Source organism: Gracilinanus agilis, chromosome 1 (genome assembly GCF_016433145.1).
Source record: "Gracilinanus agilis isolate LMUSP501 chromosome 1, AgileGrace, whole genome shotgun sequence".
In the NCBI taxonomy this organism is placed as follows: Eukaryota; Metazoa; Chordata; class Mammalia; order Didelphimorphia; family Didelphidae; genus Gracilinanus; species Gracilinanus agilis.
Window position 1 is genome coordinate 604,609,194 of NC_058130.1, and position 27,778 is coordinate 604,636,971.

Consider the following 27,778-nt stretch of genomic DNA (forward strand, 5'->3'; position numbering starts at 1 on the left):
TTCAACTCTATGAGTTACTGTTTCATAATTGTGACAAAGGGAATTGAGGATACTGTTCTTCCTCTTTGAAACTTGCACCTGTAAGAAATAAAATTAATATAAAAAAGGACAACTTTAAAGTTATAATGGGTTTTTAAAGATTTATTAGTAGCCAATAGAAAATGAAGCCACATGCCATTCTGGCTTAATCAGTATAAAAGGTTGCCCCCCTGCCTGCCATGCTGCTGAATTGGAAGCAAAGAGGAAGAAGAATGCCAATTTTATCCTCCTGTCTACACTCATCATATAACTGTCTACTGTGGGAAGCCAATAAGAGAATAGATAAAAATCTGAGACTCCTCTTTTGACCCCTTTTGTGATCCTTGTGATTTCTTGTTGAAAAGTATTGTGACCTTATTGAAAAGCTTTAAGTTCCTAGCAAACCTGAGTTTAAAGGGTTAATACTGTTCCCCTTTGCCCAGGAATGCAGCTATAGCCAAGGCCAAAACTTTAGCAAGGGGCAATTCAACCCTGAGAAAAATACTCCCAACTTGGCTTTCTGATAAGAACCAGTCAAAATTCAGCCTTGGCCTTGGTCTATTCTGAAGCCAATGTTTTGTGTTTTGATGTGACATAATTTGTAACTTCTGTGCATCTGCAAAGTTTCAGGGGGGTTCTTTTGTGTGAAATAAGTCTTGAAATATATATAATAAATTCCATGCTCCTGGAGACAGAGCTGGAAGCATGAGGTAAAAGACAACTCCCTTGTTCCGTCTTTATTTCCTTATCAACTAAACTGTCCTTATCAGATTATCAGAGATGTTAAAGAGATTTTGACAGTCTACATCATCATATAACAACAGGAAGCTGGTGGGCTCATGGGGAATGTAGTTCAAGGACCCCAAAATTTCCAATAACACACACCAATAAATGTATCATGCAGGTATGTGTATGTATATATATGTACATATATATATATATATATATATATATATACACACACACATATCACTGAGATTGATTTATCTCTTTATCTTTATCTGCAAATCAATATCTATCTATACCTCTATCTATCTATATTATCTATACTGATTTACAATCTACCTACTTATCTCTGTCTTCTGTCTCTCTCCTGAATCAGCTGAGACTAAAGTGAAAATTAGAAGGCAGACTTCCTCTTTGTCAAAGAACTTTAGGTCCATTCTATAGACCAATCAAGTGATATCCAGCATGGGAAAATAAAATACGTGAAGCAAATTTAATATAATCGGTAATAAGATGACCATATTATATGAAGAGGTACTAGTCCCTTTTTATCTTTGCTGAAAATGGTCTATTAAAAGCACTCATTTTTGAATGTTTGTCTGCAATGAAGTAGAATCATTTCCAGCATTTTATTCTAAGTAAAATAAAAGACATTTATTTTTCTGTGCATGGGCTCTTTGCTAATTTATTTGTAAATGCCTGTTGACTTCACTTTTATAGGCTCACAGGGACTTTTGGCTTCCTCTGTATTTCCAAGGCCAACCCCTACAGCTGATGCCTGCCTGTCAAGAGAGAATAAAAGAATGACTATGTGGCATCACCACATCTTTTTCTTTGCCAATTTTTCCTTTCTATAAATATAATTCTCATTTTCAAGGAACTCTGGATAAGATTACTGCATTTAACTATTTTTGGGGAAGCACTGTCTGTTCCATGTTGGGGTTAAGGGGGATGTTCTCATCTGTCTCTATCCCTGTGGCAAGGCAATGTTGGGGCATAGGTACCCTATTTGAAGATTTCAGAGAGTGGCTGGGTCTGGGAGGTTAATTTAGAAAATTCTATACAAGAGACAAGTGAGACAGATGGGCTGAGGTAAGGTAGGAATCATGCTTTGGCATGATATATCACATTGTTTTTCTTATCCACTACTGTTTTTCCTTTAGGCATCTGAAAGTAGTTATTTGGTCTTTCAAGACCTTTCATTGGGAACAGGATACTGTCCTGGTTTCAGAAGTATCATAAAATCTGATGATTTTTCATGGAACTAGAACCATAGATAACTGCCTAAAAACAAGTAACAAATACTAGGGGTGAGAGATTTCTTTCTTGAAATCATATCCCTTCCGATTTCAATCAATGAACAGCAGGTTGAGGACATTATATTTCTCAACCCAGTTTTTTTTTCTTCTCAATACACCATGTACAAGGCAAGAATCTTCTTTTGATAAACCTTTGAGGGGTCTGCATGTTAAATAGCCTTTGAAGTAAAGAGAGGCACAAACCATGACAGGCCCTATAAATGATAAATTAGTGTGCTGTCCTTTGAATAAGAGGATGTTATTACTCACCCATCTTTAGTACGGAATATGATGCAAGTTGTTTTTCCAGGAGGTGGGAATGGAAGTGACCTAGTTCTGTCCATAATTTCATTAGTATGTGAATTCCTCATCTTAATTCAGATCCCAACCAATCTAGTAGATAGGATCATGGGCTCATAGTATAAACTTGTGAGCAGTCAATTAACAGAATTTTTTAATCAACATCCAACATTCTTCTTGGTAACATGGGAATATAACCCTAAGCTTGAGGGTATTCCAATCCAGTGAGATTCTTAAGAATAATATAAATAAGGGCAGATAGGTAGCAGAGGGGATAGAGAGCCAGACCTGGAGTTGGGAGGATTTCAAAACTGACCTTAGACATCCCTAGCTGTGGGACTCTGGGTAAGTTACTTAAACCCAATTACCTAGCCCTTAATACTCTACTGTCTTAGAACTGACAATTCTAAAACAAAAGTAAAGGGTTTAAATTTTTTAATAAATAATATAATAAAATAAAATTAATTACTATAATGTAATGTAATATAATTAATATAATAAAAAATGGTGAAACAATAGAAAGTAATTGACATGTAAAAATAAAGGTAAGCATAGGTAAATAGATATATCTAATATCTAATAATATATCTAATCTAATAATATATATCTAAATAACATATAATATTATAAAATATTATATAGCAACATTATAAAATAACATAAATAAACATTAAAATTTTGGGTGCAGGTCATTAAGTGCCATAGGACTTCAGAAACATGGTTAAGTGAAGTCTTCAAGAGAAATATAGGATTTGAGTTGGTCCTTGAAGGATGCATTAGAGTGGACTAGTTGCAGAGAAGGCACTACAAACAAGGTAATAGAAGGTACAAGTATGACATGCCTATGGGCTAGGAAAGAGATTATCTTGATCATGGCACAGAACAAGAGGGCATGTCTTTGATAGAAGCTACTTGGCACAGTGGACAGAGCCCTGGACTAAAATCAGGAAGATCTGATTTCAAATTTAGCCTCAGACACTAGTAAGTACACATATTCCTTCCATATCACAGGGGTTAGGGATTTCAAAACCCTGTGATCTGGAAAATCTGCATAAAATATTTTAGCCTTCTATTTGTACAGAAAAGGTTTGAATTTTTTTCTTTTTCTTTTATAGGGGACCTTATTGTAAATTTGAGTTAAATATTTGGTCATAGGCTATACATAGGTCATGTTAACATTTCTAGCTTTTGTGACTTGCCTGCTGGCTTTTGTGTTCTTTTTGCAAACTTTAACTTTTTCCTTAGTTTACCTTTAAAAAAGAAATTGCATATACTTATGGTATTAAAAGATAAAATATGTTGATATTATACAATATTAAATATGTGTGTGTATTCATTTCTAAGTTTCTAAACTTTTTCTGTACTGTCTCTTGGCTTCCACATGTCGCTTTCAGCTTCAACAAAACTCTCCCACAATTCTCATTTAATTTCTTACTCTGACCTGTGATGTATTAAAACTATAACAGGAAAAGTAGTGATGTGGAAGGGACACCTGCATTAGCTTGGTGACCCTAGGCAAGTTATTTAACCTCTCTATGCAGTTACCTCAAATGTAAAATGGGGAAAACAATATCATCACATCTCAGGATTATTATTACTATGAAGATTAAGTCAGATAATCATTGTAAAGTAGTTAGCACACTGCCTGATGCCTAGTGCATACTTAATAAATGCTTCTTTCCTTCCTTCCTTCTTTTCCTGACAGTAAATTTGGACTGGCTTAGCCTTTGTTGGCATGATGTTTTAATAACCTAATTTAGAGCTAAAAGAAACTTTAGAGACGACTGAGTTCAACCTCCTTATTTTACAGAGTCACAGAAAGTTGGAGTGAATTGCTCTTGACTCCAGATTTTTATACTCTATTGGAATATGTTGACATTTTTTGAAGTTGTTCAGTCATGTAGTTAGGAAATTTCTTAGGGAATATTTGAACCTTGGTCTTCCTAACTTCAAGCCCGCTGCCTTATTCGCTGCATACCAATTAAAGATTCAGGGTTGGAAAGGACCTTGGAAGCCACTTAGTCTAGCCCCAGACACTATTTTTTATCTGAGGAAATAAATTTCCTTAGTTGATTAATTCATGTCCAATAAAGGTGAACCTAGGTCTTTCAATTCCAAATCCAAGGCTCTTTTCCTTTGTTTGATAAGGCCTCCCTTGAAGCCAATCCAGCTTAGTAGGATTGCCCAGAGCATGTATTATCATGTCATAGCTTTCAAGACCCAAGGTCACCTCCAAGCACGAGAATAAATCAGAGTAGAGAATTTATACACAAAAAAACATATCTATTTACATTAAGAACTCAATAAAGTAAACCATTTTTTCTCAATAATTAGTCTATCAAGTCAAATCATTAAACACTTAAACATAGCTACCATGTGTCATACGAATGTTTTTTAAACACTTACTATGTAATTGGCATCATTGTGTATCAGGAACATAAAGACAAAAAAAAATTGCCCCTGACTCTAGACTTTTATACTCTATTGCAGTGATTCCCAAAGTGGGCGCTACCGCCCCCTGGTGGGTGCTACAGCGATTCAGAAGAGCAGTGATGGCCACAGGTGCATTTATCTTTCCTATTAATTGCTATTAAAATTAAAAAAATTAATTTCCAGGGGGCTAAGTAATATTTATTCTGGAAAGGGGACAGTAGGCCAAAAAAGTTTGGGAACCACTGATCTATTGTAATATGTTGACATTTTTTGAAAACCCTAATCTTGTCTTAGAATTAACACATATTATCATTTCTAGGCAGAAAAGAGGTAAGGGCTAGGCAATTGGGGTTAAGTTACTTGCCCAGGATAATACAATTAGAAAGTATTTGAGACCACATTTGAACACAGAATTTCCCATCTCCATGGCTGGTGCTCTATTCTCTGAGCCACCTAGCTGCCCCAGAATATGCTGACATTTCTAATTTCAACCTAATGGTCTTTTGAAATAATGGCTACTAAAAAAAAAAAGAAAGAAAAGAAAGAAAGAATGGCTACTAATCTCATTGGAGATTATTTGTACATTAACATTATGTTCACTGAGCCTGGAAATGGACAAAATTGGTTTTGTTTTCATTCATTGATTCCTAGGAATATCTGCACAAAATGTGTGTTTAATATATGACCTTTATCAGAGGTAATATCTTTTCCATATAAGACTTTATGATTTTGATTTAAGTTAAGAATAAATAGAATATGGAGGTGTAGATGTACTGAAATTAGTGATCAAGAGTGGCCTTAGTGTCAATTATAGATACTTTTAATCTCATCTGACAGGATGTAGGAATAGTTTCTTCTTAGTAGTATTTTTTCCTTCTCCTTCTATTTAAAAGGTCCTAATTTAGGGGCTGCATACAAGAATAGTAAAATGTACCACTCCCCCTAGATGTCACTAGAAACTATCCATTGCCTAACACAGTACTGGGCATATACCAGTGCTATTTAATAAATACTTATTGATACTTATTGATTGAATGATTGACATGTTCATTGAACTTGCATAAACATGTTATGAAATATTAATTATTGATAGGGGCAGGTAGGTGGATCAGTGGATAGAGATGCAGGCCTAGAGATGGGAAGTCCTGGGTTGAAATCTGGTCTCAGATACTTCCTAGCTGTTACCCTAGTCAAATCATTTAACCTCAATTGCCTTTACTGCTCTTCTGCCTCGGAACTGATACTTAGTATTGATTATAAGACAGAAGGTAAGTGTTAATTAAAAGAAGAAACATTAATAATAAAAATAAGTTAGGGATTTTGACTGTCACATATGCTGTTCCAAAGAATTTAATGAGAAAATGGTATATTTAAAATTTTTCCACTGTCTGTGTGAATTCAAAGTTCCATGGATAATAAAGCAATTTCTTTGTGCTGCTATTCTTCAAAAGACAAGTTTTCCAACATCTTGGCAAGTCTAGAGTCAACAGGCTAGTGACTTAGTGTATAAGTGGCACTGGGGTCGATGGTTCTTCCAAATATCAGAGATGACACTTTAGATTTTTTGAAGTGAAAAAATCTGTCCATTAATCTATTACCTATTTTTTCATGGAATCATGCTGATAAGTGGTAGGAGATTAAATTTAAAGCTTTAAACTCATTTTGAAAATTATAGGCTATTTTTCCTAGCAAAACCAAGGAGGGTATTCATTTGAAATAATGAAGATTAGATGCATTTCTTAAAATCTTTTGGAAGATGTATCATTATATCACGACCTTTTTCCTGCTGACCAATCTAGCAAGCTGCTCTTTCTACAAAATAGCTCTAGCTATGTAGACTGTTTATTTCAAAGTAATAAACCCATATCTTCTTGGCTTTTATCCCTAATATTTCTCTATGAATGATTTCCCAATTTCTTTCCAGTCAATAAACAACAACAACGATGACTCATGTTTATATTGAGCATTTTAAAGCTTGCAGAGCATTTGCTTCCAAATAACTCTGTGAGGGATATAAAACTAATAACTGTATAATAGTCTGGTCATGATGACAATTTTTTATTTCCACTCTTATTTTTTAGGAATTATTCTCTAAAATCCCCAATGAATACGTTTTCCTCCATGTTCTTAGTTATGAAATATCATGACATTTTAGTTTTTGCCTTATGCCTTGATTTCCCCTTGAAATGATGGAACTAAGCAGTGAGAATTTCTCCTTTACTAGTGGAAACAAGAGCCATAGCTTGTCAATGCTATAAAGCAGACAGCTAACAATGTGACTTTTCACTTGAGAATTCAATGTTTATTCTGAAATGGACAGGGGCAGGGAAAGTATACATCTTTGGTCACCTGATTTTTTTTTTTTTTGGTGCGTGTCAAATGAAAATGATTATTTATTCCCTGATTTCATTTAAAGTGTCAGTGAGACAGAGGGAAAAAAGAATCCCACAAAATGTGAAAGAAAAATAAAAGATCATCCTCCAACCATTTTATACCATTTCAGTTGCACCTACTGGTGGTCTCGATCAAATGTTAGTGAGGGATTTACCTTACCTTTTGCAGTGACCAAGTCCATAGACATTCCACTGAGGTATAAGATGACCTTACCTGCTGATGTGTGCTTGAACTTCTCACTTTTCTTCTTTCTCCATTTCCATGGCTTGAAAATCCTTCCCAGGTTGGCAAACTTACTCCTCCTCCGGATTGGGGGGGTGTGGGTGCCAGGGACCAGGGAGTCAGAGCGCATAGCCGCCAGTCTCTCCACTTCCTCAGCTTTGTTTTTTCCCAGGAGAAGAGAAAGGAAATCAAAAGAGAACAAAGTGTTAAAAATTAAAACCCAGATGGCCACCGTTTTCCATGGTTACAGATAACAGAAATCACATGACAAGAGTGTCTTCTCTCTCTCTCTCTCTCTCTCTCTCTCTCTCTCTCTCTCTCTCTCTCTCCTTTTTATTGCCTTTTGGAATGGGACACATGGTGTTGTAACCTTCAGCTTGACCTTCAGCAAAACATAGTAGAGTTCAAAATTGAGAGAGGTTTTGACCACCCTAGTTCATAATTCTTTGCCAAGCCATAGACTTCCTTTGGAAAGTAGGTGTGTGTGTGTGTGTGTGTGTGTGTGTGTGTATATATGGAAGTGGAGAGATAAAGCAAGCAGAGCCAAGTGAGGAAATAAGTCCAATTGGGGGTCCAGTAATCCTTCAAGCAAAACCTGGCAAATACATGTACTTGCCTATAACACCGTCTGCTGAGAAAAAAATGAGGGAGCAAACATTTCCCCAGTCATCTATTCTAGCACCAGCTCTGTTTCCACCTCCTTCACTCTGCCAACCTTGCTAGGTTCAGGAACCTCAGACAGTGTTGAAATGTGTCTGCCAAGCAGTTGTTCTACCTGAGGGCTAGGAACCAATTTTAGCATCCCATCCTCCCAGAAATTTTTTCTTCTTTCTGCGAAACAGCCTTCCTGTTTTCTTCAAGTTCCATTTGTTGTATGTGTATGTTTTTCTTTTTTAATAGACTCTTATAAGAGTAGCTCTGGAAAAAAGCTTTAGAGGTCATAGAAGGTAACTCCTTCAGTTTAGAGATGAAGAAATGGCTTTCATCCTAAAGCAAAGCGGTTCCTTCCTTAAAAAGGTCCCAATTATCTAATTTTCTTTTTTCCGAAAAATCTCAAATGATTCCTAACAACCTCTTAGTGAGAAAAAAAATTATGTAGTCTGAATTTTTAAGATAAGGAGACTGAAGTTAAAAGACAAGAAATAATTTGCTGGATGAAGATGTGGGTAGAATCCACTCTTCTAAACAGAAAAGAGAAAGGGAAAGCAACAAGCATTTATTAAGTGCTTACTATTTACCAAACACTGTGATAAGCACCTTGACTTCTTTACTCCTGGAAATGCTATTCAGTAGCTTGGTATTAGGTATCTCCAAATCTTTCATGCATCCTTTTGTGCCCCAGGCTTTATTTGCCTCTGACTGTCCTGGCACTCTCCCTGGGCAGCTTCTTCCCCCTTCCCCTACACCAGCCTTTCCACCAATAGATGTGGGAACAAACTATAAATAAACTTCACAGTAATTCCTGGAAAGTATATGTTAATAAACTGTCATGACTCCACTTCTCTACATATCCATGACATCCCTATCCATACACATTTACCCTACCACCATTCCTCTGTTTATGCTTTATTTTCCTTTTAGAATTTAAGGTCTTAGAGGGAGGGGTTATCTTGATTTTGTATTTGTATCCATGGCATTTAATACAGTACCTGGAACATAGTATTTGATAGATATATTTTTATTCATTCATTCACTTTTCTATATGACTGATTTTCAGATACTTTAAAACAACTGAATCATCATATCCCTGCTAAGTCTTCTCTTCAAGTTAAACATACACAGTTCCTTCAACTAGTCCCCTCTGACAAAACTTTTATTCTTCCCATAATCTTTGTTAATCTCCTCTAAACATACTCTGCTTATTTTCTTCTCAAATTGAGGTAAATAGAATTGAACATTCTAGACATAGGCTAATAATGGCAGAGTACAATAGTATAACATCACCTCTCTTTTTCTGAATAAATGCTTCTAGTAATACAACCTAAGAAAATTAGAAAAATATTTTTGGGTTATCATTTCACGCTTCTGACTCAGACTGAACTTATTTAGTTGTTTCAGTTATGTCCAACTCTTTGTAACATTATTTGGGGTTTTCATGACAAAGATAGTGGAGTAGTTTTCTATTATTAAACATGTAGCCTGCCACAAACCCAAGATATCTTTTTATTCAGAGCTATGGCTTTTATATCAATGTAATTGATTTTTGTAATGTAATTAATTTTATCTAATATAACCTTCTATTACAATTACCATTAACTACTATTACTAATAACTAATTAATCTTCTTTACTTAAGTAATTGATCTTACATAATGTAATCTTCTATGCTTATATAAATGATTTACTATAACTTTTAAATTTTATGTAATTGATGCTTTGAGCCCCTGAGGCATTTTACATTTATTCCTATTACTTTTCATCTTTTATTAAACTCTGTTCATCATGTACCTTAATAATTCTGAGTCTGTTTTCTGTTTTCTCTGATCAGTGATCACTGATTTTCCTAATAGACAAAAACACCTATTTTCAAGTATACTTTGGTTCTTTGAGAGATACACAGACTATGATGGAAAAAGAGCAAAATCTTTGCTTTCAATAGGAAGTGATTATTTATCCATATACAATTCAAAACAAACTTTATGGAGCTAAAACTGTGATCATTTTCTATTACCAGAGGTTTTTGTTAACTCACATCACTTTTTGTTGCTGGGGTAGAGAGGAAAAGAGGATGATTAATTACATGGACTTCCTTTGAAAAAATGGAGATGATTCATTAGTACTGATATTTAGTCAAATTCAAGTCATTCATAGACTCAATTGCAAAAGTAATGATTGTGAGTATTCTTTACAGCTTTGTGGAAAACCCTCTTGCTTCCTAATCACATCTGTATCAAATGAAGGAACAGTTCCGTAGAAATAACTAGTTAAGTAACCATAATAAAGAATTAAAAGAGCCTTTAAGAAATCTGGATTGACAAGGAACTGAAGAATTGTTATAATGGCATAATTATAACTAAGTAGTTAAATAGGCTCCTATTAAGTGTATTATTGATTCAACTCAAATTATTCAGCTACTAAATGCAGACTACATCTCAAGCTTTCAGTGGTCTGTGAGTATAGTGTATTAATTAGATTTAATTGGTTTATTTTTTCATTGTCCAAATTACTTTTCTTTTGTAAACCTATTTCCTTATGGGCCTTGGCTCTCTATTTTACTGCTGTATTGCAAAAGAATAATGAAAGGTTGAGCTTGATGAGAAAGTGCGGCTCACTTCAATGAAATCTGTTGGCAAGACAGATGAAACAGAAGGAGCTAGGAATAAAGTGATCCACTTCACAGAAAAGGAAGAGAGATCAGAGAGAAAGGGGAGAGGATAGGTGTCATCGGGAGCAGACAAGGAATGTTTATGATCATTTCTTTCCTCCTTTTGAAAAGGCTTTTCCTAGAGTAGGAGGTACTCAGAAGTGATGATTCTGTACAACCAAGGGCAGGGAGAGTGGCAGTGAGAATGCTGAGACACAAGTCAATTGTAACAGCATCTTACCTGGACCTAGGAGGATTGGACCCAGGGGTTGGACCAGGCATTGTTGTGCTAAAATCACTGAGGGGGAATAAGAAAGGACTGTGCCAAATCATCATCTCTTGAAGTGCTTCCCAGTTCTAAGAACTAAGAAAATAGTCCACTAAGGAACCAGCCATCTCTATTCCCCTTTGACCTTAAGAGAGTTTGGAATATCCTCTGGGACAAAAAAGTCTTGGGGATGACTTCAGTCTCCTTTTGGAAGAGAAAATATCAAAGAAAAGTCCTTGATTTATGTTTCATTTTAATTACCAGAAGCTGAGAAACATTTAACTGCCTAAATTTTGATTCCAAGCTTTTCAATAAAGGCCTGGGATGGCCTGGGGGTTGGATCTTGGTAAGATCTCAAGAGGATACTCAGAATTAGTTAACAAAGGCACCCTTCACTATCATAAGAAGAGATACTTTCCTATTTAACCTTTACATTTCTGATGACACTGGAAGTTTATTTTATTAAACAAAAAGCATCAAATGTCTAGGTCCCACTGATCATTCTGAATAGGAAAGCATCCTCCCCAGCATTTCTGGAAGAATGAACTAAGGATTTCTGCTCTGTCTTATCTCCATTTTAGTGGAAAAAGCACTGGACTTGGAAAATGGCAACCTGGATTTTTGCCAGGGCTCCAGTATCTACTAACTATGCGACCTTGGAAAAGTCACTAAATTTCTCTAAGTCTCAGTTTCTTCTCATGAAAAATGAGAATAGTAGTGTTTCATAGGGTCCTTGTGAGAAGAAGTATTTTTAAAACTTTAAATCATTAAATACATAGTCACTTATTTTTATTTTATCTCTGCTATATAGTACTTATATATATATATATATAGTGCTATATAGTTCATCAAGTTCTATATATGTAAATATATGTATTAAGGTTCAAATCGTATCAGTAATATTATGGTGCTCAAATTAGATATTAATAAAATAGACTTATGTATTATATGTGCATAATTACATGTATTTATTATATGAAGACATAAATATATTATATTATATTTCTATACATGTTCTATACATAATTATATAATTTGAGCCTCATAGCAACCCTTTGAAGTAGGAAGGCAGTATATTATTATTCCCTTGTTACAGATGAATAAACTGAGTCTCAAAGAGCTTAAATGTTGCTCAGAATGAGTGTCAGGGGAGAGGATATTAATAATACAATAATAAGAATAATTAATATTAATAATAGCTAACATTTATATAGCACTTCTTATATGCCAAGCACTGTGCTTTACAATTATTATTGCATCTGATCCTCACAACCACCCTGGGATGAGGGGGTTATTATTATACCCATTTCACAGAAGAGGAAATTGAAGTAAACAGAGGCTAAGTGACTTGCTGAGGGTCCACAGCTAGGAAGTGACTGAGACCAGATTTGCATTCAGGTTTTCTTGATTTTTAGGTCTGGCGTTATATTTCTTGTGCCCCCTAATGGCCACATTTGAACAGAAGTCTTCTTGCTGCCAAATTCAGCATTCTTCCACTATGATAGACTGCCTCTCTATCTTATTATAAAATTTTTATGCTTGATGATTATGCACTATTGGTTATTAAAAATGTAAATTACCAGTTGTAGCACTCCACATCAACACAAACACATTTTAGCAACCACTATGGGCCCAGTATTATCCTATAAGCTTCAGAGATTTCTGAGTAATAAGTCTCATCTACATAGGGGATTACCTCCAATCCTCTCCATTACAGAGGGAATCACCTCCAATCCCATACAAATATACAATAGAAAAATCGCTTAATCTTCTTGTCTCACAGTTTCTGTACCTGGGATTTTAGTTGTTGTCCAGTCATTTAAGTCAGGTCTGAAATCCCATTTGGAATAATGGAGAGATTTGCTATTTCCTTCTCCAGCTCGTTTTGCAGATGAGGAAACTGAGGCAAACAGGGTTAAGTGATTTACTCCAGGGCCACACACTGCTGGTCAGTGTCTGAAGCCAGATTTGAACTCAGAAAGATGAGTCTTCCTGTTTTCAGGCTCAGCACTCTATCCACTATATCATCTAGCTGCCCTACTAGATTACACAGGGTTCAATGATCTCTAAGACTTTTCCAGTTCATAAAATTATATGATTCCATCAGATGTATTCCTTACTTGGAGAAACCCACAGGGTCTTCTTCAGTTTGTTTTTCCTACTAACCTCATAGTAAGCATTAAGTTCTGTTTATGATCTTATACAGATGATCAAAGAATTTCAGAGCTGGAAGGAACCTCTAAGGTCACCTAGTAGAACCCTCTACACTTTACTAGAGATGGAAAGCAGAATTACATAGGCAAAGGCAAGATGATAGGGCTTTTAGAAAGGGTTTCTATGAACACTTTAAAACTAGGTTTTCTTAATGCCAAGAACATTTGTGCCATACTCACCCCACATGCCTCAAGGATTAGATGGCATCTATTTAAACGGAACTACCCAAAACCACTTGCCTCTCTTGCCCTCTATGTCTGGATTACCACTTTGAGTTGCAGATGCTACCACAAGGCAAACCTAACCATTTAGAAAGTGCCACATAATGGTAGAACATGGCTTTTTAGGAGGCAGCACAAAATTTTGTGGAGGATTTTGTCTCATGGAACCTGGTAATTATTATATGGAAATGTCTAGCTAGTACATGAAGGTAGGTTTGTTTTCTTCCAGTTCTTCTCTCCAAATATCTCATTGACATATTAAAAGTCCACTTATAGGGATGTGATTTTGAGTTGGAAGGGACCTTGGTGGTCATGTGGTTTAACTTTTTGATTTTACAGATGAGGAAACTCAGAGAGGTACAAGGAAGTTAAGTGACTACTCAAAGTTATAAAGGCAGAGGAGGGATTTGAAACAAGGTCCTCTAACTCCAGTTAATGCCCTTTCAACTGTATCACATTTTCTGTGAAAAGATTGCCTTAGAGCAGAACCAAGAGAACATTGTACACAGAGACTGATACATTATGGCACAATCGAATGCCACAGACTTTTCTACTAGCAGCAATGCAATAACTCAGGACAATCTGGAGGAAGATCACTATCAATTTCCAGAGAAAGAACTGTGGGAGCAGAAATGCAGAAGAAAAACATATGATCGGCCATGTAGTTCGATAGGGATATGATTAAGGTTTTGATGTTAAAAGATCACTCTACTGCAAATATGAATAACATGGAAATAGGTTTTGAACAATGACACAAGTAAAACCCAGTGGAACTGCTTGTCAGCTCCAGGAGAGGGAAGGAAAGAGCGAGAGCTAGGGAGGGGGGGAATATTATGCATCATGTAATCATGGGAAAATATTCTAAATTAAGAAATTAAAAAATTAGAAAAAATAAAAAAAAGATTGCCTTAAGTTGTAGTCTCTGCTTATCTTAGGACTGAGCTCTGATAACCAAAGAATGTTCAAAATCATATGTGGCACGTTTTTGTTCCAGACCCCAGACATAGCAACTGCTTCCTACAAAATGGTAGCCATTTTGCTTTCAATTTCTCTACCTGGTGTGGAGGGGGAAAAAATAAACACACACACATGCTAACTGTATTAATTTGCTTAATTATGTAGAGGATGAAACCATGTGAGACTGACTTTAATTACTTAGGTCCCAGAGTGACTTGGAGAAGCTAACAATCCTTGGAAGAATGACCATGGATAAACCCAGCTGAAATAGCCATGGAAATCTGGTACAGGACACTGCTGAGCAGACTATCTCCCTCTGTTAACCTTAGGTCTTAACGACTGGACAACTGGCCTTAAGACTCAATGCATCACTGAAATGCTGAAACCTCGAGACTGAGTTATTTCAATGGCTTAAACAGATGTCTTGTGTCAAAAGTATGTATCAAAGAATCTTTAATTTCCCCTTGCACCTAGAAAGCTGTCATCCTTTGTTCCTGAAACTCTCCACCCATATCACCCCAGATTTCTCTCTGGATTGGCCCCTGCCAGCCTTTAGCTCCACATGTGCACGTATGTCCTTGCTTAATTAAGATTATCCTAATTTTAAAGGCATTGTACCTATCAGTTTTCTTCCTATTCTGGGAAAGTGGGATAGAGGTCTCTAAGTATCTGTTTGTCACAGTGCCCCAGTGTGTTTGTTTCCCCTTGGGGGAAATAGAAACCCAAGTTCTGTAGAGTTTATGCCTCAGTGTAATATATATATATATATATGCAATATTTATATACGTACAAATATGTACATATGCAAAATAAAATGGAGAAACAAACAAAGAAAGAAGGTGGGCTTTAAACTGTTTTTCTAATTACTAAAAATGAAAATATAAAAATGATAAAAACAGAATGCAGCAGTATGGCTAATCCTAAGCAAAAGTATAAAGGGGACAATAAATTGTGCCCTTTTTACATACAGGTAGGAAGAGCTTTCCTCCTTTCATAGACATTTCCCTTCAAAATACAGACATACAGAGAAATGAGAGATCTCTTGTTTTCATCTGATAGTCCCTGAGGGAATGATTAAACCAAGGGACCAGAGTTACTTTATCAATTATAGCCAAGGCGCTAATGGCTGATAATAGACTTTGTTTCTGGCCTGCTAAGTCACTTATATTTTAATAATGATCCAACATATTAATCCAAATACCAGTAAAGTGGAGATTTCAGAAAGTTCCTGGAAAGAGAACTGGGGATTTCAGTACTTCTTAAATCATACCCTAAGGGTCTTTTCTGTGACTGTATACTACCAGGAGAATCACTAACACTTTACCAAAAAGTACCACCACAATTTTCAAACAAATCACAACTTAAAACACACACACACACACAACTAACTAATCTTTGCCCCAATCCAATGGGACACTTTCCAACTGTCTGTCCAACAAATGAGGAGAGAAAAAATATATAACATTTTATAATCTAATGTAGTGCCTTGCACACAATAGATGCTCAATAAATATCTGTTGAATTTAGCATTTGGTATATGCATTCTGGTCTATTATTGTAAGTTCCTTAGTAACTGTAGGAACTAAGTTACTGCTAAGTCCTTTAGTAACTACTTGTAAAGGCTATAAATCACAGGAGAAATATAAATAGCACTTGTGCCCATATAATACAGCCCCTTGGAGGAGAAAGGAAAAAGTAAAGATACATTTAAGTAATATGCCCTTACTTTTTGGCACATCTTCTCCATCACTAGGCCAAGTTTCCTCCTTTTTTTGCAGCTTCCAGAGATTTTTGGCTGGGAGTGGGTAGTGCCACCCACTCCCAACGGCATATTCTGTGGGATGCTTTCACAGCCTTGATGTTCTCCCCTCACCCCCACCCCCAACATATATAGTGCTTAGAGCCTTCACTGTAAACAAGCATAGTCCTGCCTTATTCACAGCTCAGAAAAGGGGGGAAGCATGCTAGGACCTCCGAGCATTGTTACCAACTTCTGCTCTCTATCAGGCTTGGTAAAGTAGGAGCTGGGAAAAGTGCCTGGCCCTACCTGTGGGCTCTGAGTCAGAATGTTGTCATCTTTATTTTGTAGTAGCAGTAGTTGAAATCTAAGATGAAGCTATGCATGACCTCCAGGCCTGCTGGCATTGCTAAGAGATGCCCACTCCCACGTCAACAAAGGTACATGCCACTTTGAGATCTAAAGTCATGGATGATTATGCTGGGAACAGGAATACTGACTGAATGGATTAATCAGAACTGTTTCTTTCCATAGGATGGACTTTCAAAAATACTTTACTTATTGCTTTCAGCCTAATGGGACTGAGAAGAGAAAACCTAAATGAGGTCTCAGTTTCTTTACCCACTAATAGTGAAGTAGCCCCCACTAACTCACACACCCATGAATGTGGCTTGCAAAGTATCCATCTAACATGCCAGGGAGTAGGTTTGGGGACTCCAGGAGAAACAAAGGAATCCTCTAATTACAACCTGACTCTTTCTAAGGATAATTTTTCCTCTGTGTTAGTCCAGCTTTTTGGATGCTCATAAGATGACACAGTGAACAGGAGTAGATTTAGGGTTAGGAAGCTTTGAGTTCAAATCCTACCTTAGACATATTCTAGTTGTGTGGACCCTAGGGAAGTTATCAACCCTCTCTCAACTTTCAGCTTTGTTATCTACAAAATAGAGACAATGAAATTACCTTCCTCTGTGTGAGCCCCAATCAGATTTAAAATGTTACTGGGAAATATTTAATAAAATGATTAAAAATACAATAAAACGTAGAGAATATCACATTTTGAACGTGTCAATATGAGGCCCACAGAGATTTTGATAAAAGGATTCTGAGCACTCTATTATTTGAAGTTGATACCACTCACCTACCATACAGAGCAGTATCAGAAGAGATAACTGTAAGGAACTTAGCAATCCTTCATGTTAGCAAGATGAGTATGGGAGTGAAGGGATAAATGTGGCAACAACCATGTGGGTTGCCATGAATTTCCTCCACTGCACCAAAGGAAACATGGGGATTAATGGTGCATAGAAACCCCAGAAAGAACAGTTGGGGATGGGGAGGATGAATATGATGCCCCACATAAGCCACCACAGAAATGTGGCTCAGGGCTGTTGATCAATAAGGCTTTCTGAGGCAGCAAGCATATGCCAAAGGACCCAGTCTTGGGCAACTCCCCTTGGCTCTCACTAGAGTTAGAAGAGAAGAAGAAGCCCTAATTAGAGCTATAGTATTAGTGGATGATATCAGCTTCTGGTGCTATCCAATCAGATTAACACTTGCATTTTAAGAAGAGTTTTATTACACTCATGCAGGAAACTTGCTGCATTTAGCAAATGCGGTACAGAAGACATTCCCAAAGCAGACGGGCTGCAGAGTCTTTGGTCAGGGTCTCTCCAATGGGAGGGAGTGCCCAAAGGAAATTAAATGGCATTAGAAAAGTTTTGAGAATCAGAATTGATCAGAGACCAATTCCTTCCTCGACCCTCCAGTTGAAACCTTTCTGACTACACAGGAATCCTAGATTTTCTTCTGCCTTGAAGCTCTAGCCCAGAAGGTGGAGCAATACAGATTCCTGACTCTATTTACAGTCCTCATATGGTGCAGGAATGGGTGTATTGGGGACCAGTTATAGCCCAGATAAGTGACTAAATCAGACATGAGCAGTGATCAGATGTGTATGATATCCTGGTACCCTGTACCCTTTACTAAAGACAAGAGCATCATGGTTTAATGAATAAAGGAGCTAGGAAGATCTGGAGGCAAATCTTGGCCCTGATACTTATAAGCTGTGTGACTTTGGACAAATCACTTTAACTCATTTGTTAAATGAAGGGACTATCCTTAATGACCTCTGAGGTCCCATCCAGGTCAAAACTATCTATCTTAAGATCACTAATATTTATAGAATCCCTCTTATGTGCCAGGAACTGAACTAAGCACTTTATAAATAATAACTCATTTGATCTTCACAACAACTCTAGGGGGAAGGTGCTACTATGATCCTCATTTTTACAGTTAAGGATACTGAGGCAAAAACAAAGGTTAAGTGACTTGCTCGAGGTTACACAGGCAGGAAGTATTCTAGGCTATATTTGAACTGAGATCTTCCTGAATTTAGGCCCAGTACTCTACTATATGGCCTGGTTGTTAACATTAGAGAGGCAATATTTTATAAAGTGCTAGGCTTGGAGTCAGGAAAACTTTACTTGGTTTCAAGTCCTGCTTTTTGAGAGTCACTAATGTTTGAACTCTGACAAGTCATTTAATCTTGGACAACTCCATAGGACTTACATGTAATAGGAGATGAGCAGCTTGATATAACTGAAAGAGAACTGCACCTAAAGTCAAAGATCCTGGGTTCAAATACTGCCTTTGGTGAATATTACCTCTCTGGCCTTTGACATTTAACATAATCTCCTCAAACATTAATTACCCCATTTCTTCTTCTACTTTTTAAAAAAAAAACTTTTATCTTCTATCTTATTGTTTCTAAGGTAGAAGAGCAGTAAGGACTAGGCACTGGAGGTTAAGTGACTTGCCCAGGATCACACAGCTAGGAAGTCTCTGACACCATATTTAAACCCAGCACCTTCCATCTCAAGGCCTGGCTAGTTTCCTTATTTCTTGAGAGTCGGACAGTTATCATTCAGTCATTTCAGCCATATCTGACTCTTTGTGACCCCATTTGGGGTTTCCTTAGCAAAGATACTAGAATGGTTTGACATTTCCTTCTCCAGCTGATTTGACAGAATGAGGAAACTAAGAAACCAAGTGAAATGACTTGCCCAGGATCACACAACTAGTGAGTGTCTCATGGCCAGATTTTAATTCAGGGAGATGGGTCTTCCCACCTTTAGGCCTAGTACTTTACCACCTAACTGCTCAAGGTGGATTAGCCAACCTCTAAAGTCCCTTCTTGCTCTATATTTATACTCTTAAACAAAAATCTGTAAGGAGGAAATTATTAACCTTCTGAAACAAGTGATAGATACTTTTACTTGCCTGCTATATTATTGAAATTTTAAAGTCATGGGTATCACCCCAAAGTTCTCTTAATCCTGAACATGGGCAAGACCACATAAGCCTGGGCTTTGCCACCACAACTGGACGATCCCTTTTTATGCCCTCAAGCGGTAGGAGCAGGACCATAGAGATCAAACCTATCTTCCATGCTTTATCCTAAGGATGTTTAGATCTTTGTGTTCTCATTGGTGGAACATGCTTGGGACAAACACCTCTTAGAAAATTGGTACTAGCCCAGCCTGGATGAGAAGTTGAAGAAGCAGCTACATTTCACCTTAGACGTGACCAAAAAGTCTGTGAGTAAGAAACGTGTCACTAGCATTGGATAAAAGGGGAGCCTAGGACACTCGAGTGATCTTCTTTGGCATTTTCCTTCCAAAAGAACTGTTTTCATTGTCTAACAAATTCTGGAGGTGGGCCATCTTAGTGTGTGAATGTTGGGGTTGTGCCTGCTCTGCTATGATTATCTCTTAGCAGCCACAAACAGGGCATCTGTAGGAAGGTTTTCAAGGCTTAAAGGCATGTCATCAAGTTGTCTCCAGCTCTCAGAAATTTCTGCTGGGTGGGACACTTTTAGCACCGGTAATTCCTTCTTAAACTTAAAAATTGGAGTCTCATCTGAGCTTCACAACAAACCTCTGAAGAAAGTAGGTCTACTATTTTAACATACATTTTTTAACCCTTACTTTCTGTCTTAGAATTGATACTCGGCATTGGTTCCAAGGCAGAAGAGCAGTAAGGGCTAGGCAGTTGGGCGTAAGTGATTTGTCCAGGGTCATACAGCTAGCAAGTGTCTGAGACCAGATTTGAACCCAGGTTCTTCCAACTGCTATCCACTGTGTTACCTAGATGCCCCATTGGTCCCATTTTAAAGAAGAGGAAGCTGAAAGGCTTAAAGGTGAAATGACTTATCCAGGAAAGCATAGGCACATAGCTGAGTACAAATTACAAAAATGCAATTTTCCTGACTCTGGTGCATAGCTTTTCTTTACCATCTTCCATTCTCATTCCAAATGGCAAGAAAATTGGGTGACTCCTCCGGAATGCCAAATAGCTCATTCTCAAGGTAAGTGAAGGCTTCGTGTATGACTCTATCCAACTTATTTTCACCAAAGAATTGTCCCCTTCTCTGGCTGCCAGGATCAATAAATTAGCACCATTTCCCTGGACCTATAAACATTAGCCACTTTGGACATGTAGATAGATAACCTTATGAAACAGCTCAGTGTACCAAAGAATAATTGTCTATGTTTGGACTTTTTTCTTTTTCTTATATCAATAGAATTTTAAAATATTCATTTTCTGATATTTTGAAATCCATGTTCTCTTTATCCCTCCCACTTCTCCCTCCTCCATAAGAAGGCAGATAATATGATACAGGTTATAGATAGATAGATATATAGATAGATAGATAGATAGATAGATAGATAGATAGATAGATAGATAGATAGATATTATCGTATAATACATGTTGCCATGTGAAACACATATATTGCTTATAGTAGAGAAAAATTCATGGAAGAAATAAAGAACAGTATGTTTCAGATTGCATTTGGACTTTATTCCTTCTATGGCAGTGGATATCTATTTTTTTTTTGGCATGAGTTTCTTGCAGTTGTCCTGGATTGGCTTTTTTCTTTTTAAATAATCCCTTTTCCTTTCTTCTCTACTACATTGTCCTTTCATGAGATCTCATAAGCATCATGTCCACACTTACTCACTGCTAGTCTTTGAGACAGATAAATGGTGTTGGGGATAGAGCACTGAGCCTAATCAAGAAGTACTGAGCTCAAATTCATCCTGAGTCACTTACTAGCTATATGACCGTGGGTGTGTCACTTCTGTCTGCCTCAGTTTCCTCAACTGTAAAATGAAAAAAAAGAGAAATAGCATCTACCTCCAATGTTGTGAGAATCAAATGATATCAATGATAATATTAATAATAATGATAACTAATATTTATGTGGTACCTATGTGCCAGGTGCTATGCAAAGCTCTTTATAAATCCTGGGTAATATTTGTGAAGCCTTTGGCATAATGCCTGAAACACAATACAGCTTATTAAAAGCTTATTTCCTTCCTTTCTTCATTTAGTGTTGAGTTCTGTAATACATACAAAAGGATGCTCCAAGAAAGAGACAACCAGTTATAAATTATATGAATTGATGCATACTTTAAACTCCCCTATTCTAAGCCATCACAAACCTTTACTTGTACCTTCTTTGACTAATTATTAATCTTGCTTAGCTAAATATTATGCCAGACTTTACATAGTGAGCTCTTTTTTTACTCTGGTTTCAAAGGCCCAGGAATTGGGACTGGACTTATGACCTCATTAGTATGGTGGACTCCCAGTGTAGGAGGCCAACACCTCCTCTGTAACTTAAGGTCTTGGAAAGTTCCCTAGAACTTTAGAGAGAGTATGTAGCAGAGGGAAAAAATGAAATGAAGTCTGGCCTCTGACCTAGCTAGAGTGGGGAAGACATAAGTTCAAATCTAGCCTCACAAATGTGGTCCATGAACGAAGTGGAATTGCAGTAGCTTAAAAGAAATGTGAGATACCCTATACAATGATTGCCAATACAGTGATGTCATGTTGGTCCTTTTTGAGTAGGAAGGATAAAACCAACTAGCCAATTTGTAGCTTACTTTGTATGCATTTGTTTACATGTTGTCTCACTCATTAGACTGTAAGTTCCTGGAGGGTGGGGACTGTATTTTGCTTTTGTTTTTCTAGAATTTAGTGCCTGGCACATTGTAGATGTTTAATAAATATTTATTGAATTTATTGAACTTCACTGGAAAGATTGCTATTTAGAATCAGAATATCAGGTTTATCCTCACAATTTTGCCTTTTACTAGCAATGTGACCTTGGGCAAGTCATTGGACCTCTTTGGGGCTCAGTTTCCTCATATATAAAGTGAAAAAGATGGATTAAATAGACTCTGAGGTTCCTTTTAGCTGAGTAGATGACAGAAAAAAATGCTTAACTCTGTGAATTGAACTGGTTTTAACGTGTGTCATTGATCAAGACCTATTTCCAAATTGTTGGTAGTTGCATTGGAGTGGTATTTTTGAGTTCTCATTTTGTTCCCTGGCTAATTATTTTATCCTTTCTTGGAAACAGTACTTTGCTTTTTTTATTCCCTTAGATCCAGGCGAGCCTAGCATGGAGATGTGGAAAGAGTAGAATGACAGAATCTGTATTCTTTCATTTCAGTTCTATAATGTTCTACCTTTGTGTCCCCTTGGAAAAATCACTTCCTTTGTGCTTCTGTTTACTCATATGAAAGATGAATGGGTTTGACAGGATGAATTTCTGAGGTATCTTCTCGGAATTGATATTCTGTGATCCTCTATAATTGATTTACTTTGTGGCTCATGAAGATTACAACTTCTCTTGGCCTTTATTCTCACTTTGAATGGGTTGAACAAAATGGTCTCTAAAGTCCATTTTGGATAAAAAAAATCCAAGGTGGAAGGTTTGTTTCCTGATTTTCCCCATTTTTCTCAGTTGTAGATAATATTTGTGCCTTTTTGGATGTATTTGTAGCCCTATGGAGGTAGGGAGGCACTTTTGTCTTAGCTGGGGCCAAGACCACTGAAAATATGATCAATGAAGATTATATCCTACCTATAAAAGAGACCATAAAAACGGGAAATAACTAGTTTAAGCATGATGCCAAAGGAATCTGGATTGATCTGTATCTGGAAGTCTGAGGCAGGATTACTGGTTATTCATTTAGAGTTACAATTTGACTTGGGATAGGAGTATCCCAGAGACCAGAGCTATGACTCTCTACATCGCTGCTTTATAATGGTAGCAAGGATTTATAAGAATGTGAAGAAATTAGGGTTAGTTAGCTTTGATTAGGAAAAAAATGTGTATCTTCATGTAACTGCATTGAAAGTCTATTCCCTAGAAAAGAGATGAGAATTGATTTGCATGTTCCCATGAGGTAGACTGAGGAAACACTGGCCAAATTACAGATAAGCAGATTTTGTTCCTTATATGGAAGAACCCCCTAACGAATCACAACTATCCAACTGTGGAAAATACTGGCTCTTAAGGTAGTAAGTTTTCCATCACTGGAGGGATTTAAATAGAGGATGCATGACACAAAGGGATTCCTGTTCAGGTAGGGATTCAAAATTAAGATTTTCATGGCTAACTATGCCTTCTCAAACTCCTTTGCTAGCTCATTATGGAATTCAAATCCATTCAATGAATCAATGAGTCAACAAACATAATTATTAAGTGCCTCCCTCTCTTCCTTCCTTCCTTTCTTCCTTCCTCCCTCTCTTCCTTCCCCTCTCCTCCCTCCCTCTCTTCCTTTCTTCCTTCCTTCCTTCCTTTTCTTCCTTCCTTCCTTCCTCCCTCTCTTCCTTCCTTTTTTCTTTCCTTCCTTCCTTCCTTCCTTCCTTCCTTCCTTCCTTCCTTCCTTCCTTCCTTCCTTCCTTCCTCCATCCCTCTCTCCCTCCCTCCCTTCTTTTCTTCCTTTCTTCCTTCCCTTTCTTTCTTCTTACATCTATACCATGATGTCCCAGAACCTGCATCAGTATTATTTGTGAACCATAAGGAATGGAAACTCAAATAATGCAACCCTTAATTTTCCTCCACCAGAAATCATTTCTTATGGAAATACTTCCTTAGGTATCATAGATAGTAAGTAATACAGATAATATCCCTCATCACTCAGCCATTAAAAATGTTAGCTTTAGTCACTAATTTCAGGCTGATTCTGAAAGACAAATATAGATTGCACAATAAGCCAGAGAATTGGCTCTGAAGGTGTTGAAGCAAAACTGCCCAGGAGGGACTAGTTATAACTTAGAGAAGAAATGGTGTCACTGAGCTAGGGAAATCAGCCTTAAAGAATCTTACAGATTTCCCCTGACATTCCAAATCATATAGACTCCCAACACAATAGGGTAGCAAGAGTAATAGAGAAATGCAAAGGCAAAAAAATATGGGTAGAGAGTAATCACTGTTTATAAAGGGTCCCTGAACATGCAATAGAAACCCTGAGCTTAATAAAACATCTCTTTGGTCATGGAACAGAATAGGTCAGACTAGAAGCTAAAATCTGCACTAAAATTTGCACTAAAAATAGTGCAAAGTGGTATAAAAATAATGTATAATACAATTGAAATTGGCAAATGACTTAACTAGGGTTATGTGTTGAATAAAAATGGAATTATTGAATTTTGTGGAGCTTGTGGGTATGACCAGGAGCAATGGTGTCCATTTCACAAAAGTCCCTGGTTTTGGATGTGCCTTATGTGTGAATTAAGGAGATATCTGCAATCCAGCTAAATTGTTCTTCTAGCTTTTCAACACATAAAACACCCCACATCTCTTCTCCATATAGTGTAATGGCTGTTCCCCCACGCCTAGCATATACTCCCTTGGAATTCCTGATTTCATTTAAGCTCAAGCATCACTTTCTCTATGGAGCCTTTCCAGTTTTCCTATCTGCTAATGCCTTCTCCCTATTCTAATGTTGTCTCCTTCATTTGAAATAAGCTCCTTGAGGGCAGGGACTATATCCTGTTTTCTTCCTATAATCTTCAAATTTACTGATAATCTCTTAATTGCCAAATATGATGGCATTTTTTTCAGTCCTCATCCTTCTGGACTTATCTGCTTGCTGCATTTGATACTGCTGACCAACTTCTCCTCCTAGACATTCATTTCCCTGCATTTTTGTTACTCTAAACTCTCCTGATTATCCTTTTACCTGTCCAACCTGTGCTTTTCCAAATTTCTTTGCTGACTCACTACCTATATCACATAATATAATTGTGAGTGTTCCTCAACATTCTATCCTCGTTTCTCTTCTTTTTTCTCTCTATACCAGTGATTCCCAAAGTGGGCGCCATCGCCCCCTGTTGGGTGCTGCAGTGATCCAGAGGGGCGGTAACGGTCATAGGTACATTTATCTTTCCTATTAATTGCTATTAAAATTTAAAAAAAAATTAATTTCCAGGGATGCTAAGTAATATTTTTTCTGGGAAGGGGATGGTGGGCCAAAAAAAGTTTGGGAATCACTGCTTTATACTCTCTGTCTTCATAACCTCTATGTCCTTAATTTCATGCTGTATCACCGACTGCTTATATTATATTTCAAATTGGATGTCCTGAAGAAATCCCAAACTCAACATCTCCAAAACTGAAATTGTTAATTTTCCCCTGAAACTTCCTCCTCTTCTAAACTTCTCTATTTCTGTCGAAAGTACTATAATTCTTCAAGTTTCTCAAGTTCATCTTCTCAACATTATTCTTGGCTCCTTAGTCTCTCTTACCCCACATACTCAATCAATTGTCAAATTTTGCTGTTTCTACCTTTACAACTTCTCTTTCACGTGGCCCTTTCTCTCTAGACACAGCAGCTGCCACATTAGTTCACCTCTTATCTAGATTTTCAATACCCTCCTAATTGGTCTCCCTGCTCCAACTTTCACCACTGAAGCCCATCCTACACACTTCTGCCAAAATAATTATCCTTACTGTACAGATCTGACCATGACTCATCTACTCAATCAACTCTAGGGGCTTCCTATTGCCTCCAGGATAAAATAAAGAGTTCTCTGTTTAGCATTTAAGGCCCTATATAAACTGGCCCCAACCTATCTTTCCAGCTTCACTGGATATTACTCTCCCTCTTGCCCTCTATGATTCAGCCAAACTGGCCTTTTCTCTGTTGCACACACATTCATCCTATGTGACAAGAATGTACTACCTCCCAATGTAACCCTGGTAGAATTTCTCTTCCTCTAAAATTCGAGCTCAAGCATTTGCTTCCATATGAAGCTTTTCCTGTTTCCCCTATAGGTACTACTCTCTCTATCCTGGACCACCTTATGTTTCATTCTCTTATGAATATTTCATTTTTTATTAATTTTTACTTATGCGGCATATATGTATTTGTTGTCTCCTTCCTTAGAATCTTAGCTCCTTCCAAGCTGAGAGTGTTTCATTCTTTGTGTTCATATCTTCAGTGCCTGGCATCATATGTGGACACTGTAGGCACTCAATAGTTATTGATCATTAATACATTGATAAGCCCAGCACCTGGCACAATACCTAAAACATAGTAAATACTGTCAAACTGACTACCCTGACTCTTAGGGCAGAGAACCCAAGAATATTGAAACAGATGCACTAAGGCTATTGTGACCTTCTGTAACCCAGTCCAGGCTATGCTATCAGAGTCTGTTCAAACTTACCAGACCTGGGTTAAACATGCCTCCAGAAACCATCACTTCTCTGCTGTTCTATCATATAGATTGGCTCCTTTCCTAACCCCAGCATTTCAAATGATTCTACCATTAAGGTAGTAAAAAGAATTCTAACCCACTCAGGTTCCATCAACCTATCCTGCTGCCCCTCCTGAGTATATAAAACCCTTACTGTAATTCTCCTCTTTGGACAGTCCCGTACTTGGGTGCAGTGTGGTATCCTGGCTCATGATCTCGATTAAAGATGCCTTTTTAAATACATGAGCTTATTTATTTATTTATCTACTTATTTATTTATTTGTTTGTTTGTTTATTTGTTTGTTTGTTTGTTTGTTTATTTATTTATTTATTTTGGTATTGGCAATAGTTAAGTGCTTAGTAATTGCTTTTTCAAAAACCCTTACCACTACCAAGGCAGAAGAACAGTAAGGAATAGGTAATTGGAGATAAGTGACTTGCCCAGGGTCACATAGATAAGAAATCTCTGAAGCTAAATCTGAATCCAGTTGGCTCTCTATCCACTGCGCAACCTTGCTGTCCCTTAATAATTGCCTTTTGATGGATTTTTAATTGTCTAATTCATATTAAGCTTAATTTTGTAATGGATTTGAGGCCCCTGCCTCAAATCCATTTGGATGTAGATGAGATTCTATCCTAAAAATATATTTAGCTCACACTTATCTGACAAGGAAAAACCTGATTAGATTTCTGCCCAGTTTCCGGTAATCTTCATATCCCTTCTGTCTATGCCCTTGAGCCTTCTCTGGTTATGGTGCCTGACTGTATGTCTAATTATCTCCCATACCACTTCAGCTCAAGTCATCACTTCTCATGGTTTGCTCAGTTCCATTATTGCACACAACTTGTTGATTTACTTCTTGAAAGATAAACCTGCACCCTTGACTCTTGCTTAAATGAGGATGTTAAAAGTCTCAGGCTTCTACAAATTTCCTTGGCTTTAATTGCCCTAGCAAGGAACCCAATCTGTGATTGCTTTCACTTAATTCAAGCAAATGCCTTAGGTTGCTTTTTCCTGAATCTTGGTCAGCTCTGTGACTCTTGCCTCTTTCACAATTAGAAACAAAAATATAGAACAAAGATCATGGACATGTACATACTAACTGTCCATCTCTTCCACTT

At 37.1% G+C, this 27,778-nt stretch overlaps 1 protein-coding gene across 1 annotated transcript in view; it reads right to left on the minus strand.

Moving 5' to 3' along the window:
- PHACTR1 (phosphatase and actin regulator 1) overlaps positions 1-27,778 on the minus strand; it is a 647,986-nt gene that overhangs the window by 235,631 nt on the left and 384,577 nt on the right. Inside the window, exon 3 of the mRNA XM_044658144.1 lies at positions 7,383-7,547. Within this exon, the coding sequence (XP_044514079.1) occupies positions 7,383-7,547 (165 nt within the window). The remainder of the gene's footprint in view (positions 1-7,382; positions 7,548-27,778) is intronic.